Below are 16,986 nucleotides of genomic sequence, written 5' to 3' on the forward strand. Positions count from 1 at the left end.
GTTGTAATATCCCGAAAATTTCTACTGTAATATCTTGAAAATTACTATAGTAAGAAAGTAGGCATCCTTAATATAGTAAAATAAAGAAATAAAGTGACAAAAAGGGAAATTTTGAGTTATGGCAACATTGGGAAGTATATTATGATATATTAATTCAAGAAAGGATTAAAACGCAAAAGTGAGAAAAGTTTTGTTGATTAAGAGTAAATACTCAAAAGTTGAGCGGGTAAAGTGTAAATATGGAAAAGTTTAAGGACCAATGGTGCAAATATTTTAAGGGAGGAATAATCTAGAAATTAAGGAAAATGGATGAATTAGGACCAATTCAAAAGGTGAAGAATTTTGAAGGATTAAATCATAATTTTACCAAATTAAGTGATGACTCAAGGATGGAATTTTTAAATTTTATAAAGAGAAAAATGGTCAATTAGAAGAGAGAGAAATCGAGAAGGAAATGATGATGTTGGAGATGTTTTAGATTAATTAAATAAATATTAGTTTATTAATATTTTAATTTAATTTTTAAATGATATTTTTATTATTTTATTATTTAGTATATATATGTGGAAATAAAGATGAAAAGCCACCATCCCAAATTTTTTCCCATGAACCAACGTGAGAAGAAGAGAAAAAGAAAGAAAGTTTTGCTTTCTTTACAATTTGGTCCTTCCACAAAAAATTCACCATTTCACCTAGAAATCAAAAGAATTTCCATATCCATCAAGAGAGAAAGGTAACAAAGAGACTATGGGGGAGCTAGAATATCAAGTTAGATTCAAGAAAGAGAAGCTAGAGGAGAGAGAAAATCAAGTTAAAGGTTGAAACTAATAGGACAAGGTAAGAACATTAAGATTTCAATATATTTTTAAGTTTGATATTATTGAAAAAGCATGATAATGATGTTATAGTAGAGTTTTCTTATATAAGGTCTTATGTTTTTGATATATTAGTGAAGGAAAATAAGAGAAAGTGATGGAAAATATTATAGAGAAAGGGAATAAGAGAGTTATAAACTTACTAATCAATATCTTGCACTAAAATAGTTATGGACAACAGCAGTAGGCTAACTTTTAAAAATCACCATAAATTGTGAAAATCGAATTATAAGATGAAAAAAACATTAAATTAAAGCTTATTAATCCTAGTTTCTCATAAAAGAAACGGTGTAAGCAATGGAGTTGTAAATCATGAGATATAATAAATTTTGTGAGATAAGGTCAGAATGATTTCGGGTTCGCCTGTTTTGACTTTGGAAAATCATAAAAAATTGAATAAAAATATGTAAGGGTTTAAATTTATAGGTTTAAAATCCTAAATGAGTCTATTTTCAAGATAAACAAATGGGAACATCATCTGAATTCTGTACGAGGAAGTAATTAATTTTTAGTGAAGAAGAGTCGAAACTGCCAGATAGTCGAACATGGGTGAATTTAAAGAATAAACTGTACTTATTGGCTAAACCAAAAATTCTGAAAATTTCATGGTAAGAAGATATGTGAGTCTAGTTTCAGATAAAATTATAGGATCCTAATTTTGATTTCTTTAGCTCAAGATAAAAATAATATAATGACTATGACACAGATGGACAGTTTTGAATAAATTTATAAGTAAATAGTGAAATCATAGATAATGTTACTTATAAGCATGTTATATAAATTAAGGATGTGGAATGGAGAGGAGGAGGAGAAAAATAAAGATATATAAATATTCTATTAGCATGGATTTGCATTAAAAATGGTTAATTTGCATAATTTGGGCTTAAGGACTAAACTGAATAAAAAGTAAAACTTTAGGGGGAATTTTGTAAAAATGTCAAAAAGTGACCAAATTGCATGAAATGAATTTTTTTATTATTTAAATTAATTAATTGAATGAAATATTAATTTAGATCAAGATTGGATGGAAATTCGAGGATAATAGAAAATTACCAAAATGTCCCTAAATTTTGGTATTTCTGCAATTTAGCCTGGTAAGTTCGTATGAACTATATTCTGTATAATTTTAATTAAAGTGAATTTTATTTGGTGATGAATATTATATAAATATTTTTTTATTATTGGAATTGATTTATTATTGGTAATATATATAATTATTAGATGCATTGAAATGATTATCGGAAGCTCGATTGGGTTGGAAGCTTATTGGATATATCACACTATCCATTGGTTCTATCGGTAATTTTGGATGATTTGATTCTGGTTATAATGGCATGTATAAGTTAAATTGGCCAACGTTAGCTCATTAATGTTTTGATTTTGATTGATTATAAATATGAATGCTTGATGAAATGAAATGTCTGTAAATTAATTTGTAAACTCCGGTAATGCTCTATAACCCTATTTTAGCGATGGATACGGGTTAGGGGTGTTACACTTATTGGTATTAGAGCTACGGTTTAGTCGGTTCTCGACTCTGGTGAGATTTGTTATACTCATAGAGAGAAATGCTTTCCCAACCGAGCTAAATTCCGATAATGTTGAAAGCGATGCTCAAATATATATAAAAAAAAGTTGATTATGATGAATAGGAACTCATAAAGGTATGAATAAATGTTTTATAATACATGTTGATGATGAATATTATGTTATATGTACTATTAAAAGTAAATTATAGTGCTACACGAACTATTGTGCTGATAACTAAATTATAAAATATACATAAGTAATATAAGAAGTATATGATAAGGATTATTAGGGAATTATGGATGAATAGTGAATTTTTGAAATATATTACATGTGTTAAAGATAGAGAAGATATAAATATACGAATTATTGGTACAAGAATTAAATTGTAAAGCATGTAAAAGCATTATACGAAAAGTGTAAAAGTGATATGCATACATGAAATAATTTGCCCAAGTAGACGAGATTAGAACTATTAGGATATTAAGGGAGTTTAGCGTGCTCTCTGATTATTAGCACGTCAGTGCTCTCTGATTACTAGCACGCTCTCTGATTACTAGCATGTTAGTGCTCTCCGATTATTAGCACATTAGTGCTCTCTGTTTAGCACATTCGTGCTCTCTGTATAGCACTTTAGTGCTCTCTGTTTAATAGTGCATAATAATGCACCTCTGTATCAGTCCCGTATATCCTAAGTGTTCTGTTTCGTCTACTGGGCCTTTTCTAAAAAGGAAAACAATTTTCGTAACAAGATAAAAGATTATTTCTGATTCATGTTTGAAATATTGAATTTAAGAAAAGAAAAAGAGAACTCAATCTTTTTTCGTTGACAAATATTTGGTTTAACCAAATTTTTTTTGTGTAGTCTTTATCCACTTTTCATCTTCAACAATATGCTGTTTTTTTAATTTTTAAGATCTCATTTTTAAAGAAACAAAAGAAGGAAGGTCTGTCGCTCTTGGCACGGGTTTGGTCTGCCGATTGGCATGGGTAATTTTCTTATTTACGTCTCTTTTAGGGTTTTGTTTTCTTGTTAGTCTGCGCTGGATTGTGGGAGTACAATGGAAGATGCGATGGCAAATTTGAAACTGTTGGATGATGAGGAAGAAGTGATTCATGAAGTTACAGGAGAGGAGAGTTTTATCTTTCAGTTTTTCCTGGTGGGTCGGTGCCTTACAGACAGTGTGGTCCATTTTTCGTCTTTGCGCAATACTATGGCAGATCTTTGGCATCCAATTGGGGGGATCTGTATTACGGAGGCGGGGGAGAAGAGGTATTTGTTTCAATTTTTTAATGTGATTGATTTGGACAGGGTTAAAGCAGGAATCCCGTGGTTTTTCAATAACCACTTACTTATTCTTCAAGAAATACCAGAATGGGTAAATCCGGTAACAATAGATTTAAGATTTACGGAGTTTTGGATGCAAGTCCATGGTTTACCACCGGGATCGATGAATGAATCAATGGAAAAACAGTTTGGGAATTTTTGTGGGGATTACCTTGAGTATGATATGTCTTTTCCAACATTGGGATCTCAGACTTTTTTACGGATAATAGTTCGCCTAGATGTTACTGCTCCATTAAAACGGAAAAAGAAAGTTCTGTTCGGAAAGTCTCTGATTGTGTTTGCTAGATTCAAATATGAGAAGCTCAGCCAGTTTTGTTTCATTTGTGGAAGATTAGGTCATGGGGAGAGTTTTTGCCCTCTTCGATTGCAATTGAACCTTCCAAAATAATTTTTGGTTGGGACTTATCTTTGCCTACGGCGTCAAGACGTCGGCATACAATGGAAAGTAGATGGTTAAGGACAGCAGATGGGACATCGTATGTTGCAGATATGGGTGGACATTCCAATCAAAGTAGTCTGTTATATGGGGAGAAAAGGTTAGGATGGTCTTCTAGGAGTGCGACTGAAAATCAAAACATAGATCATAATCTAGTTCAGTTGGGTGCCAAATGTTATAATGGGAGTAACAGAGATCGATTGGGGTTTGAAGGTGGGGATGTTCGAATAGGGAATGTTGGAGATGTGGATGGGTCGATGGAGTTGTTTTCTAATGAGGAGGAAGACCCTATAGCACTCTTGAAAGGCAAGAAAAGGCAACGTATAATAGAGAGCTCGAGGTTGCCATTGGAGACTATTGGTGGATCAGGACATAGGGATGTTTCGGCTAGCTCTGGTGACCAGAGCAGCCGAGCTCAATGAAAATCTTAAGCTGGAACGTTCGTGGTTTGGGGAGACCGTGAACTGTTAAGAGGCTCAGGAATAAGTTAAGAGCCATAAATCCCTGGATTTTGTTTCTTATGAAAACAAAATTAGATCCGAAAATGATGGAGAGTGTACGGATGAAGTGTGGTTTTGAAAACGGTATCGATGTTGGGGCTACTGGTACGAAAGGGGGACTATCGCTGGGTTGGAAAGAAAATGATCTGGTGCAACTTAGAAGTTTTTCCTCGTTCCATATTGATGTGGAAATAAATGATGTTGATGGTGGTGATACTTGGAGGTTTACAGGGTTCTATGGGCATCCGGATAGAAGGTATAGAAGAGAATCGTGGAGTCTAATTCGACAGCTAAGTCTTGATCGATCTATTCCTTGGGTGGTTATGGGAGATTTTAATGAAATTATGAATTCTTTTGAAAAAAAGGGTGGACATTTACGATCGGATCGGCATATGAAGGAGTTTCGTGAGGCCTTGGAGGAGTGCAATCTTAAGGATCTAGGGTTCACAAGAAGATGGTTTACATGAGAACGAGGACGTTTTGCCTCGACAAATATCAGGGAATGACTGGACCGAGGAGTTGCAACGTTAAGTTGGTTAAATAGGTTCCCCGGATACAGGGTTGAACATTTGAGTCATTCTTTTTCTGATCACTGTCCCATTCTTCTTAATTCAGTGGGTATCGAAAGGTACAAGGAGGATAGCCATGGTAATGACTTTTGGTTTTAAGCTAAATGGTGTCTGGATAATTCTTTTGAAGAGCTGATTTCAAAATGGTGGGGTGAAAACTTTGGTAGTATTCTGGATAAATTAGGTAAGTTGGGCAGTCAAATTCTCCGATGGAGGAAGTTGAATGATAAGGCAGACAAGAAAAAAAGGCAGGATTTAGAAAATCGACTGTCTATGTTGTATAAACAGGATATTTCCGATGAGGTGCTGGCAGAAATTACGGAGACTCAAATAGGACTAAATTTAGAAGCGGACAAAGAAGAACTTTTTTGGGAACAACGTGCGCGGGTCAATTGGCTAAAGAATGGGGACAAAAATACTACATTTTTTCATAAGGTAGCTGTGCAACATCATCTTCGAGGTAGAATAATGAATTTACAAGATGATACTGGAAGATTAGTAAATTCGAATGAAGATTTTGTTAAGATTGCCTCAAAATTTTATAGCAAGTTGTTTACCGCCTCAGATGTGGAATCGGATGACAGATTATTTGGGTTAGTTGAGGAAAGGGTAACGAAGAGTATGAATGATGAGTTGCTACAGGAGTTTGTTGAGGATGAGATCGTCCAAGCAGTAAAACAGATGGCATCTTTGAAGGCACCTGGTGTTGACGGTTTTCACGCAGTATTTTTTCAACGATACTGGCATATTGTTGGTCCGGAAGTTTCCGAGTTCTGTTTAGCTGTTTTGAAGGGGGAGACTGTGATTGGAGAAATAAATAAAACACGCATTATTCTTATTCCAAAAGTTGATAAGCCACATGATATGACTCAGTTCAGACCGATAAGTCTCTGTAATGTGATCTACAAGATTATTGCGAAAGTGCTAGTGAATCGTATGAGCAGTAAGTTGGGAATATGTATAAATGAAGCCCAAGGGGCTTTTATTCCGGGTCGCCTAATTTCTGATAACGTTTTAATTGCCTATGAAGTTCTACACTCATTAAAGATGAAGAAACATGGTAAAAAAAGGCCATTTTGCGCTCAAACTGGATATGAGTAAGGCATATGATCGTGTTGAGTGGGATTTCCTAGCAGGTATGATGAAGCATTTGGGGTTTCATAATGATTGGATTGTTTTAATTATGCACTGTGTGTGTTCTGTGACATACTCGGTTAGTATTAATGGCTACCATGGCGATTGGTTTTCTCCTTCTAGAGGCTTACGGCAAGGAGATCCGCTTAGCCCTTATTTGTTTCTGATATGTGCAGACGGGTTTTCAGCCCTTATAAATGATGCAAGGAATAAAGGGCGGATGGTGGGAGTAACAATTGGTAGGGAGAGATTTGCAGTGAACCACTTGTTTTTTTGAGGAGAACTGTCTCTTGTTTGGAGATGCATCTCCCGAGGGAGCAAGAAGTGTCCGGGAGGTTATTTGTGAATATGAAAAGGCGTCAGGTCAACGGGTGAATTTTGATAAGTCGCTCATCTATTTTGAGGCTAATGTGAAAGATGAGACAAAGGCGGCTATTGTAAATCAGCTTGATGTTCGAGTGGCTTCAAACCCAGAGAAGTATTTAGGTTTGCCGATGATGGTAGGGAGGAAGAAAAAATGGGCTTTCGCAAATTATGTGGACAGATTCCGGAAAAGGGTTGACGGATGGACTGTGCGTTATCTATCTATGGGGGGAAAGGAGGTTTTTATAAAGTCAGTTTTGCAGGCTCTGACAACTTATGTGATGCAATGTTTTCTTTTACCAAAGGCTGTCTGTCAAACACTTGAGGGAGTTATGAATAAATTTTGGTGGACTAATAATAAAACGTCAAAGGGGATCCATTGGAGTACTTGGGAAACTCTCTGTAGGCCAAAATGGATAGGGGGAATGGGGTTCAGGGATTTGTTTCTGTTCAATAAAGCTTTGTTAGCCAAGCAGGTTTGGTGTATTTTGAATTATCCCAATTGCCTTTTAGCTAAAGTTTTTAAAGCTCGTTACTTTCCGTTTTCAGACATATTATCAGCTAAGGTCGGTTCTTACCCCTCATTTACCTGGAGAAGCATTTGCAGTGCTCGTGAAGTTATTCGGGATGGGCTGGTGTGGCGGGTGGGGAATGGAACCTGTATTAATCTTTGGAATGATCCCTGGTTACCTGGGAAGGATAACAACAGAATTCAAGGCCATGATATTATATCTAGATGGACAACGGTTGATTAGCTTATTGAGGACAATACCTGGAACGCTGAGCTCATCCACAAGCTAGTTGATAATGAAACAGTAAGCAGAATCCTCTCTATCCCTATTTCAGTCAGTAGTCCAGAAGACATAAGAGTCTGGAAATTTGATGGCACGGGCGAATATACGGTCAAGAGTGGTTACAGGGCCCTTGTTACAGATTTGTTACAAAATAAATCTAATTTATCCTCTGAAACTGAGGTGTACAAAAATTTTTATAAGGGGCTATGGGTATTAGATATTCCTGCAAAAGTTAAAATACATGTATGGCGGTTGTTCCATAATCTGGTGCCTCACTACGGGAATCTGGCTCGACGGATGCTGTGTGAAGAAGTAGTTTGCCCACTGTGTAAGACTGAAATGGAATCTTATTCTCATCTCTTGTGGACGTGTGCTATTCTGCAGGACATTTGGGACGATTTAAAAGTGCAGACTCATCCTCCTGTTGATTCACTGGAGCATAAAGAAAGTTTTGTTAGAACTTTTTTGGCGGGTGATAACAGTACAAGGAAGCTTTTTGCTATTTCATTGTGGAGTCTCTGGCATTGTAGAAATAAGGTAGTGCATGAAGGTGTTATTTTCTCAAAGCAGGAAACCCTAGGTTTTATTCGTGGATATGTACGAGAACTAAGTTTACATACAGTAAATTTCAGTTCTGTTGTTGGAACTGCTGTGAATGAGTTATGGAAGCCACCGAATGATGGCATCATCAAGATTAATTTTGATGCTTCGTTTTCACAGACTACAGGGTTAGCTACAACAGCAGTTTTAGCTAGGAATCATAAAGGGGAGGTAATTGGAGGGGAAACTTATCTGGTCAGTAATGTGGCGGATGCTTTTGTGGTGGAGGCGAGGGCTTGTGAGCGAGCTTTAATTTTTGCACATAAGCTGGGACTCCGGCGGGTGGAGGTGGAAGGGGATGCACTCTCTGTAATCAAAAATGTCAGAAGCAGGGAGTTAGGTAAGTCGATTATCAGACCGATCATCTTCCATATTCATCAGTTAAGTAAGGATCTTCGAGCAGTTACCTTCAAATTTGTGTTTCGAAAAGTGAACAAGGCGGCGCATGCTTTGGCTATGAAAGGCCGGCGGACAGGGATTGGCCAGATTTGGACGAACGACCTGCCGGAGCTGGTTCAGAAAGTGGTAAGGAAGGACTGGCTTGCGTGGGAACAGGTATCTTAGTCTTTGGAGGTAGTTTGGCTTTGATATTGGAGAAGGTTCTGTTGAATCTCCATGGATTTGTTCAAAGCTTCCGGGTTTTCTCTTTTGAAGGAACAAAGGTTATTTTTCCAGAGAGAACCATATTGGCTGGTTTTGGGAAGAATATGAGTCACTGCGGCTTTGCTTTATGTCTTTTTTCCTTTTCATTTCTTTATTGTTTTATTTGCTTTATGTATTCTTTTGTCTTTTCATTTCAATTTTCTTTGCTTTATGAGGGACAGCTGGTTTCGTCTTGTACTGGGAGTTTTCTCGGTTGTTGTGTTTTTGCAGTGATTTATAAATCAGTCTATATTCAAAAAAAAAAAGAAAAAGAAAAGAAAAGTATAGGTGGATAGTAACAAGAGAACGTACTATTCGAGAAATAAGAAGAGATAAAGTAATGTTAATGTTTGATGATAGAAACATGTTTATAAGGAAAAGAGATAGTGAAAAGATGGAGGATTCAGCAAATATTTTAAGATCTAATGATGAATGATTATAAAGGAAAATAAGTTACAAAGTTGTGAATAGATAAGCATGTATTTGTAATAAAATAATTTAAAGTTGTGAATAAGTAAATGTTATTTAGTTTTGTATGGAGGTTTAAAAGAGTAATCCTTATAGATAAGAATGAAAAGATACATTAAGAATAAAATGAGTGTTCTTTAGGAATCTAAAGTTATGGAATAATAATAAGATTTATGATACGAGTGAGAAGTAAAGAAATTTGTGGGCTACTAACTAGTTTAATATAAAGATTTGAAAGATAAATGGAAATTTCAAAATCAAAATTTGAGGGGTAATTAATTGAAAAGTTAAATCGAACGAAATGAATTAGTTGAGCCATGGAGAAGAAACGTGATTGTGGAATATAATTTGAAAATGTGAATTAAATATGAAAATGTGAATAGAAAGCATGAACTAAAGGTTCATGAGACAAATAATGGCTCGATGTGATACTATATGATATTAACTAATGAATGAATTATTATTGGAAATATATTATTGAATTTAATATTTAGTTTGAATTGAACGCGGGATTGAGTACCATCGTTTTGTGGCAAAGGATGAATTGACGGATAAGACCATAACTGGGTTATGGCACCTTGAACGTAAGACCATGGTTGGACCATGGCAGTATAGATACATGTGTAAGACTATAGTTGGACTATGGCACAAAAAAAGAACGATGTACTCATATCCATAAGCCGTTCTTCGATTCAGTAAGAAATGGTATGTAACACCCCAAACCCGGTCTAAACGTTATGACCGAATCTAGCGATGTCACATTGTAACACCCCTTACCTGTATTCGACACCGGAATAGGGTACGAGGCATTACTAGAAGACATACATTTGCATACGTATTAAACCGAGTTACAAAATTTCATCCGAATTAAAACTTTTAAATTATTAACATGCTTTTATAATTCTTTACAACATATGCTTGAAATATTATATTCATAATAAATACGGCCTACGAGACCTGATATTTACTCATGTAATTCATAGCTTCATTTCCATTTCATTCAATTCACAATTTCTCATGTTCACAATTCAAATCAATTTTTCAATCCAATATATATATTTCAATCATCTAAGAATATAATTCAAGTTACACGAACTTATCAGGCTAAATTGCAGAAATACAAAAATTCTGGGACATTTTGATAATTTTCTATTTTCCTCAAATTTTCACCCAATCTTGATATAAATTAATATTTAATTCAATTTATTAATTTAAATAATAAAACAATTCATTTCATGCAATTTGGTCACTTTTTGACATCTTTACCAATTTACCCTTAAAATATTACTTTTATTCAATTTAGTCCTTGAATCTAAAACATAGAAATTGGTCATTTTTAATGAGAACTCATGCTAGTTGAATAATCATTTATTTTCCTCCTCCTCCTCTCCATTCCACATCCTTAATGTATAATATGCTTATATGTAACATTATCTATAATTCCACCATTTATTTATATATTAATTCAAAGTTATCCACTTGAATCATAGTCACAAAATTATTTATATCTTGAGCTACGGAACTCCAAATTAAGATCCGCTAAATTCCTATGAAACTAGACTCAAATATATTCTTACCATAATATTTTCAGAATTTTTAGTTTAGCCAATAAGTACAGTTTATTCTTTAAATATTCCCTTGTTTCACTGTTTGACAGTTCCCACCCCTCTTCACTAAAAATTAATTATCTCTTTATACAGAATTTGGATGATGTTTATGTTTGTTTCTATTGAAAATATACTCATTCAATATTTTAAACATATAAATTTAAGCCTCTAATTATTTTTATTCAATTTTTTATGATTTTATAAAGTCAGAACAGGGGAACCCGAATTCATTCTTACCTTGTCTAAAAAAAATTATTATATCTCATGATTTACAATTCCATTACTTACACCGTTTCTTCTATGAGAAACTAGAATTAATAAGATTTAATTCCATATTTATTCATACTCTAATTCGATTTCCACAATTTATGGTGATTTTTTAAAGTTAACCTACTGCTGCTGTCCAAAACTGTTTTATTGCAAAATGTTGATTACTAGGTGTATAACTCCCTTATTCCCTTTCTCTATAATATTTCTCATCACTTTCACTTATTTCTCTTCACTAATATATCAAGAACTTAAGACCTTATATAAGAAAACTCTACTATAACATTATTTCCATGCTTTTTCAATAATATCTAACTTTAAAATATATTGAAATCTTGATGTTCTTAATTGTGCTATTGATTTCAATCTTTAACTTAATTTTCTCTCTCCTCCAGCTTCTATTTCTTAAATCTAACTTGATATTCTAGCTCCCCATTGTCTCCTTATCAATTTTCTCTCTTGGTGGCTATGGAAATTTCTTCGATTTCTAAGTGAAAACGGTGAATTTTTGGTGGGAGGACCAAATTATAAAGAAAGGAAAACTTCTTTCTTTTCCTCTCTTCTCACGTTGGTTACATGGAAAAGATGTTAATTTTTTTCATCATCTTTCCTCCCTTTTATATTAATCATTTAATAATAAAATAATACTAAAAATCTTAATAAAATATTAATTAAATAACATTTATCTAATTAATTAATTAAAAATATCACAAACATCATCATTACCTTCTAGAATTCTCTCTCTCTATTTGACCATTTTGCCCTTCATAATCTTTTGAAATTCCATCCTTGAGTCATCATTTAATTTGGTAAAATTGCAATTTAGTCCCACAAAATTCTTCACCTTTTCAATTTGGTCCTAATTCATCCATTTTCCTTAGTTTCTAGATTATTTCACTCTTAAAATATTTATACTATTGGTCCTTCAACTTTTTCATATTTACACTTTAACCCCTCAAATTTTGAGTATTTACTCTTGTGTAACAAAACTTTTCTCACTTTTACAATTTAATCCTTTCTTAAATTAATATGTCATAATATACTTCCCAATGTTGACATAACTCAATATTACCCTTTTTATCACTTTATTTCCTTATTTTACTATATTAAGGATATTATCTTACTTTCTTATTGTAGTAATTTTCGGGGTATTACATGGTAAGAGACTTATGTGATTGAAATGAAAGATTTGTAGATTAATATTGATATTGTATTTGAAAAGAAAATTATGTATGTTGAGACGAGTAATAAATTTAAGTGTGACATATCGAGAAAATAAGTTTATCGAAGTTGAATTTATATGTAATATGTGCAAGTAAGCTAACCAGTGATGTTGCTTGATGCTTAGGCAAGTGCCAAACTGTTGGTTGAATGATAATACGATTATTTATATGATACATTAAATTGATAAGTATTTAAGTGAAAATATGCTAATGATTATGAAAAAAATGGTAATGTTTAAATTACGCAATTTCTTATAAAATGATTTATCATGTGATCAATTCGAAAAAGGCTTTGGTTAAATGCACTAGCTTGTGACCATGGTTGAATGATATGTTTATGACTTGTGTGTCATGCATATGGAATAAGCCTGGAAAGTAAAGAAAAGCAAATGAAAATAAAGAAATTCGGAAGAGTATAAAATTGTTTAAAATCCTATATTGCTAAGGATAAAATGTACAAGTGATTATGTGGATTTATTTACCTTGTGAGTTGATAAATATAGCCACATGAGCACTATGATATCAACATTAAATTATTCTTGATATTTATAAATTACATATTTGAAATGAATGGACATGATTAAAGTGTGGTTATGTATAGATATTTAATAATATATTAATTGAAAGGTGGAAAATTGTATTGAATTGAATTGTGATTAAAATTGAGAATGATTTGAAATATATCTATATATAAAAAATTGAATACCCTATTAACTAGACGAGTTGAGTTGGATATAGATGACATGTCATAGGATCAAAAAAATTAGGGGATTTTTCGGCTTGGCCGAGAAGACACTGAAGTCTTCATATTTCTTCGGACTATCCGAAGAGGCACTAAGTGCCGTTCTGGTGTGTTTGGTTGGAATCTGTGTATCCGCCAAGGTTCGAGTCTTGTTAATAGGGGTAAACAAATGAAATTTTAAAACTAAATGAAGAAAGGGCTTCTAGTTAAGTGGAAAGAGAGGAAATAAGAGCTCGATTAAGTAAAAAGAAGAATATTATTAAAAAGGAAGTACAAAATAATATAAAAACTAGAAATGTTAGTGATAAGAATAGATAGAAAAGGATGATTGAAAGAATATAGAAATTATGAAGTTCATGATCAAAACAAAACAAGGAAATTTCGAGGACGAAATTTATTTTAAGAGGGAGAGAAATGTAATATCCCAAAAATTTCTACTATAATATCCTGAAAATTACTACAGTAAGAAAGTAGGTGTCCTTAATATAGTAAAATAAAGAAATAAAGTGACAAAAGGGAAATTTTGAGTTATGGCAACATTGGGAAGTATATTATGATATATTAATTCAAGAAAGGATTAAATCGCAAAAGTGAGAAAAGTTTTGTTGATTAAGAGTAAATACTCAAAATTTGAGGGGGTAAAATCTAAATATGGAAAATTTGAAGGACCAATGGTGCAAATATTTTAAGGGTGGGATGAATTAGGACCAAATTAAAAAGGTGAAGAATTTTGAGGGATTAAATCGTAATTTTACCAAATTAAGTGATGACTCGAGGACGAAATTTTTAAAGATTATAAAGGGCAAAATGGTCAATTAGAAGAGAGAGAAATTGAGAAGGAAATGATGATGTTGGTGATATTTTAGATTAATTAAATAAATAAATATTAGTTTATTAATATTTTAATTTAATTTTTAAATGATATTTTTATTATTTTATTATTTAGTATATATATGTGGAAAGAAAGATGAAAAGCCACCATCCCACATTCTTTTCCCATGCACCAACGTGAGAAGAAGAGAAAAAGAAAGAAAGTTTTGCTTTCTTTACAATTTGGTCCTTCCACAAAAAATTCACCATTTCACCTAGAAATCAAAAGAATTTCCATATCCATCAAGAGAGAAAGGTAATAAAGAGACTATGGGGGAGCTAGAATATCAAGTTAGATTCAAGAAAGAGAAGCTAGAGGAGAGAGAAAATCAAGTTAAAGGTTGAAACTAATAGGACAAGGTAAGAACATTAAGATTTCAATATATTTTTAAGTTTGATATTATTGAAAAAGCATGGAAATGATGTTATAGTAGAGTTTTATTATATAAGGTCTTATGTTTTTGATATATTAGTGAAGGAAAATAAGAGAAAGTGATGGAAAATATTATAGAGAAAGGGAATAAGAGAGTTATAAACTTACTAATCAACATCTTGCACTGAAATAGTTATGGACAGCAGCAGTAGGCTAACAGCAGCAGTAGGCTAACTTTTAAAAATCACCATAAATTGTGAAAATCGAATTATAAGATGAAAAAAACATTAAATTAAAGCTTATTGATCCTAGTTTCTCATAGAATAAATGGTGTAAGCAATGGAGTTGTAAATCATGAGATATAATAAATTTTGTGAGACAAGGTCAGAATGATTTCGGGTTCCCCTGTTCTGACTTTGGAAAATCATAAAAAATTGAATAAAAATATGTAAGGGTTTAAATTTATAGGTTTAAAATCATAAATGAGTCTATTTTTCAAGATAAACCAATGGGAACATCATCTGAATTCCGTACTAGGAGATAATTAATTTTTAGTGAAGAAGAGTCAAAACTGCCAGATAGCAGAACAGGGGTGAATTTAAAGAATAAACTGTACTTATTGGCTAAACCAAAAATTCTAAAAATTTCATGGTAAGAAGATATGTGAGTCTAGTTTCAGATAAAATTATAGGATCCTAATTTTGATTTCTTTAGCTCAAGATAAAAATAATATAATGACTATGACACAGATGGATAGTTTAGAATAAATTTATAAGTAAATAGTGAAATCATAGATAATGTTACTTATAAGCATGTTATATAAATTAAGGATGTGGAATGGAGAGGGGGAGGAGGAAAATAAATATATAAATATTCTGTTAGCATGGATTTGCATTAAAAATGGTTAATTTGCATAATTTGGGCTTAAGGACTAAATTGAATAAAAAGTAAAACTTTAGGGGGAATTTTGTAAAAATGTCAAAAAGTGACCAAATTACATGAAATGGATTGTTTTATTATTTAAATTAATAAATTGAATGAAATATTAATTTAGATCAAGATTGGATAGAAATTCGAGGATAATAGAAAATTACCAAAATGTCCCTGAATTTTGGTATTTCTGCAATTTAGCCTGGTAAGTTCGTATGAACTATATTCTGTATAATTTTAATTAAAGTGAATGTTATTTGGTGATGAATATTATATAAATATTTTTTTATTATTGGAATTGATTTGTTATTGGTAATATGTATAATTATTAGATGCATTGAAATGATTATCGGAAGCTCGATTGGGTTGGAAGCTTATTGGATATATCACACTATCCATTGGTTCTATCGATAATTTTGGATGATTTGATTCTGGTTATAATGGCATGTATAAGTTAAATTGGCCAACGTTAGCTCATTAATGTTTTTGATTTTGATTGACTAGAAATATGAATGCTTGATGAAATGAAATGTCTGTAAATTAATTTGTAAACTCTGGTAATGCTCTATAACCCTATTCTAGCGATGGATATGGGTTAGGGGTGTTACAGTTGCACCTTAGCTAATTGATCTTATAGCTGTGCTTACAATTGGTCTTGCATGTCTTTCTGAATTTGTTCTAGCCTCTCTAACCTTTGATCTCTAGCTTTGGTTTTACCGCGGGTACCGTAACGATACTCGGTTGGCAGATTTTTGGTGGTTTTCAGGATAACTGTCATAATTTTGATTAATTAGGGTCTTTTTATGAAATTTAATGCATGTAATGAAATGTAATGCTAATGAATGAATGCAAAAAAAAGGCATTGATTCTGGTTTAACTTTATTAGAACAACTTTACTATAAAACAAATTTCTTTACATAAAATGGATGCATTTCACATATACGACCTTACCCTAGTACTCAAAGCCTTAACTTTCCTAAGAAACCAAGCAAATTCTCGACCCCGATCTGATTTTGATTCGTATTTCAGGCTCAGTATGTCAGCATGAACTGCTAGGGTTTGCAAATGGTCGGCTACTTCCTGTATTTGAGTCAAAGCTTCGCTTGTGATGTGGTCTCTATCCCTGATCTGGCGCTAAGAGCGTTGGAGTTGATCTTTCCAATGTTCATTATTTGTTTCAAAAAGCTCAACTCGAAGTTCACAATTTTACAAGGCAACCTCGAGCTCTTCTTTCTCTTTAACTCTTCAATCTTAGTCAAACTTGCTTTCAACTCAATCACAGAGTTGCGACTACGATGTTGATGTAAAGACCTTTCCAACTCCGCTACTCGGGCTCTCAATCTAACTTTTTCATCTCAACTTTCTAATAATGCCCTTTTTAGAGCATCTTCTCGGACTCGAGCATCTTAAAATTTTTTTCCCACTAATCCACTCTATTATTTTATTCTCAGATTTCCTGCTGCCATTGTCCCGACGTTTTACCTAACCCAACAGTCCTTATCGACAAGCGGAGCTTCTTATAATCTGTTTTTAAGCTGTCTAAGTCTTCCTCAGCCTTGTTCTTTCCCTTTCTCATTTTCTCGGCTTCTAACTTTTGGACGTCGACGTCTAATCCTAATTGAATATTTTCCTCTTCTAACTTCTCTATCCTTTTCCATAGCTCTGAACTCTTCTTTTCAGAGTCTTACTCTCTAATTCAGACAGGATCACGTGCAAGT

General features: G+C 33.0%; 1 protein-coding gene and 1 long non-coding RNA gene across 2 annotated transcripts; one reads left to right on the top strand and one right to left on the bottom strand.

Moving 5' to 3' along the window:
• The first annotated feature begins 3,463 nt into the window (after positions 1–3,463).
• LOC107933553 (uncharacterized protein At4g02000-like) lies at positions 3,464–4,138 on the top strand. The gene has a single exon (XM_016865789.1). It carries the CDS (start codon positions 3,464–3,466, stop codon positions 4,136–4,138), a length of 675 nt encoding a protein of 224 aa, XP_016721278.1.
• A 3,422-nt stretch (positions 4,139–7,560) lies between these two features.
• Positions 7,561–9,015, bottom strand: LOC121219879 (uncharacterized). The gene is made up of 2 exons (XR_005916889.1): positions 8,554–9,015; positions 7,561–8,453 (listed from the first exon to the last, which is right to left on the bottom strand). It is a non-coding gene; the product is annotated as an uncharacterized lncRNA (long non-coding RNA).
• Between the last annotated feature and the right edge of the window lie 7,971 nt (positions 9,016–16,986).

Source organism: Gossypium hirsutum, chromosome D08 (genome assembly GCF_007990345.1).
Source record: "Gossypium hirsutum isolate 1008001.06 chromosome D08, Gossypium_hirsutum_v2.1, whole genome shotgun sequence".
Lineage (NCBI taxonomy): Eukaryota > Viridiplantae > Streptophyta > Magnoliopsida > Malvales > Malvaceae > Gossypium > Gossypium hirsutum.

What these genes read in the sequence shown, in the direction of transcription:
- LOC107933553 (XM_016865789.1), top strand. Translation starts at nt 3,464, where the DNA reads ATGGAAGATGCGATGGCAAATTTGAAACTGTTGGATGATGAGGAAGAA.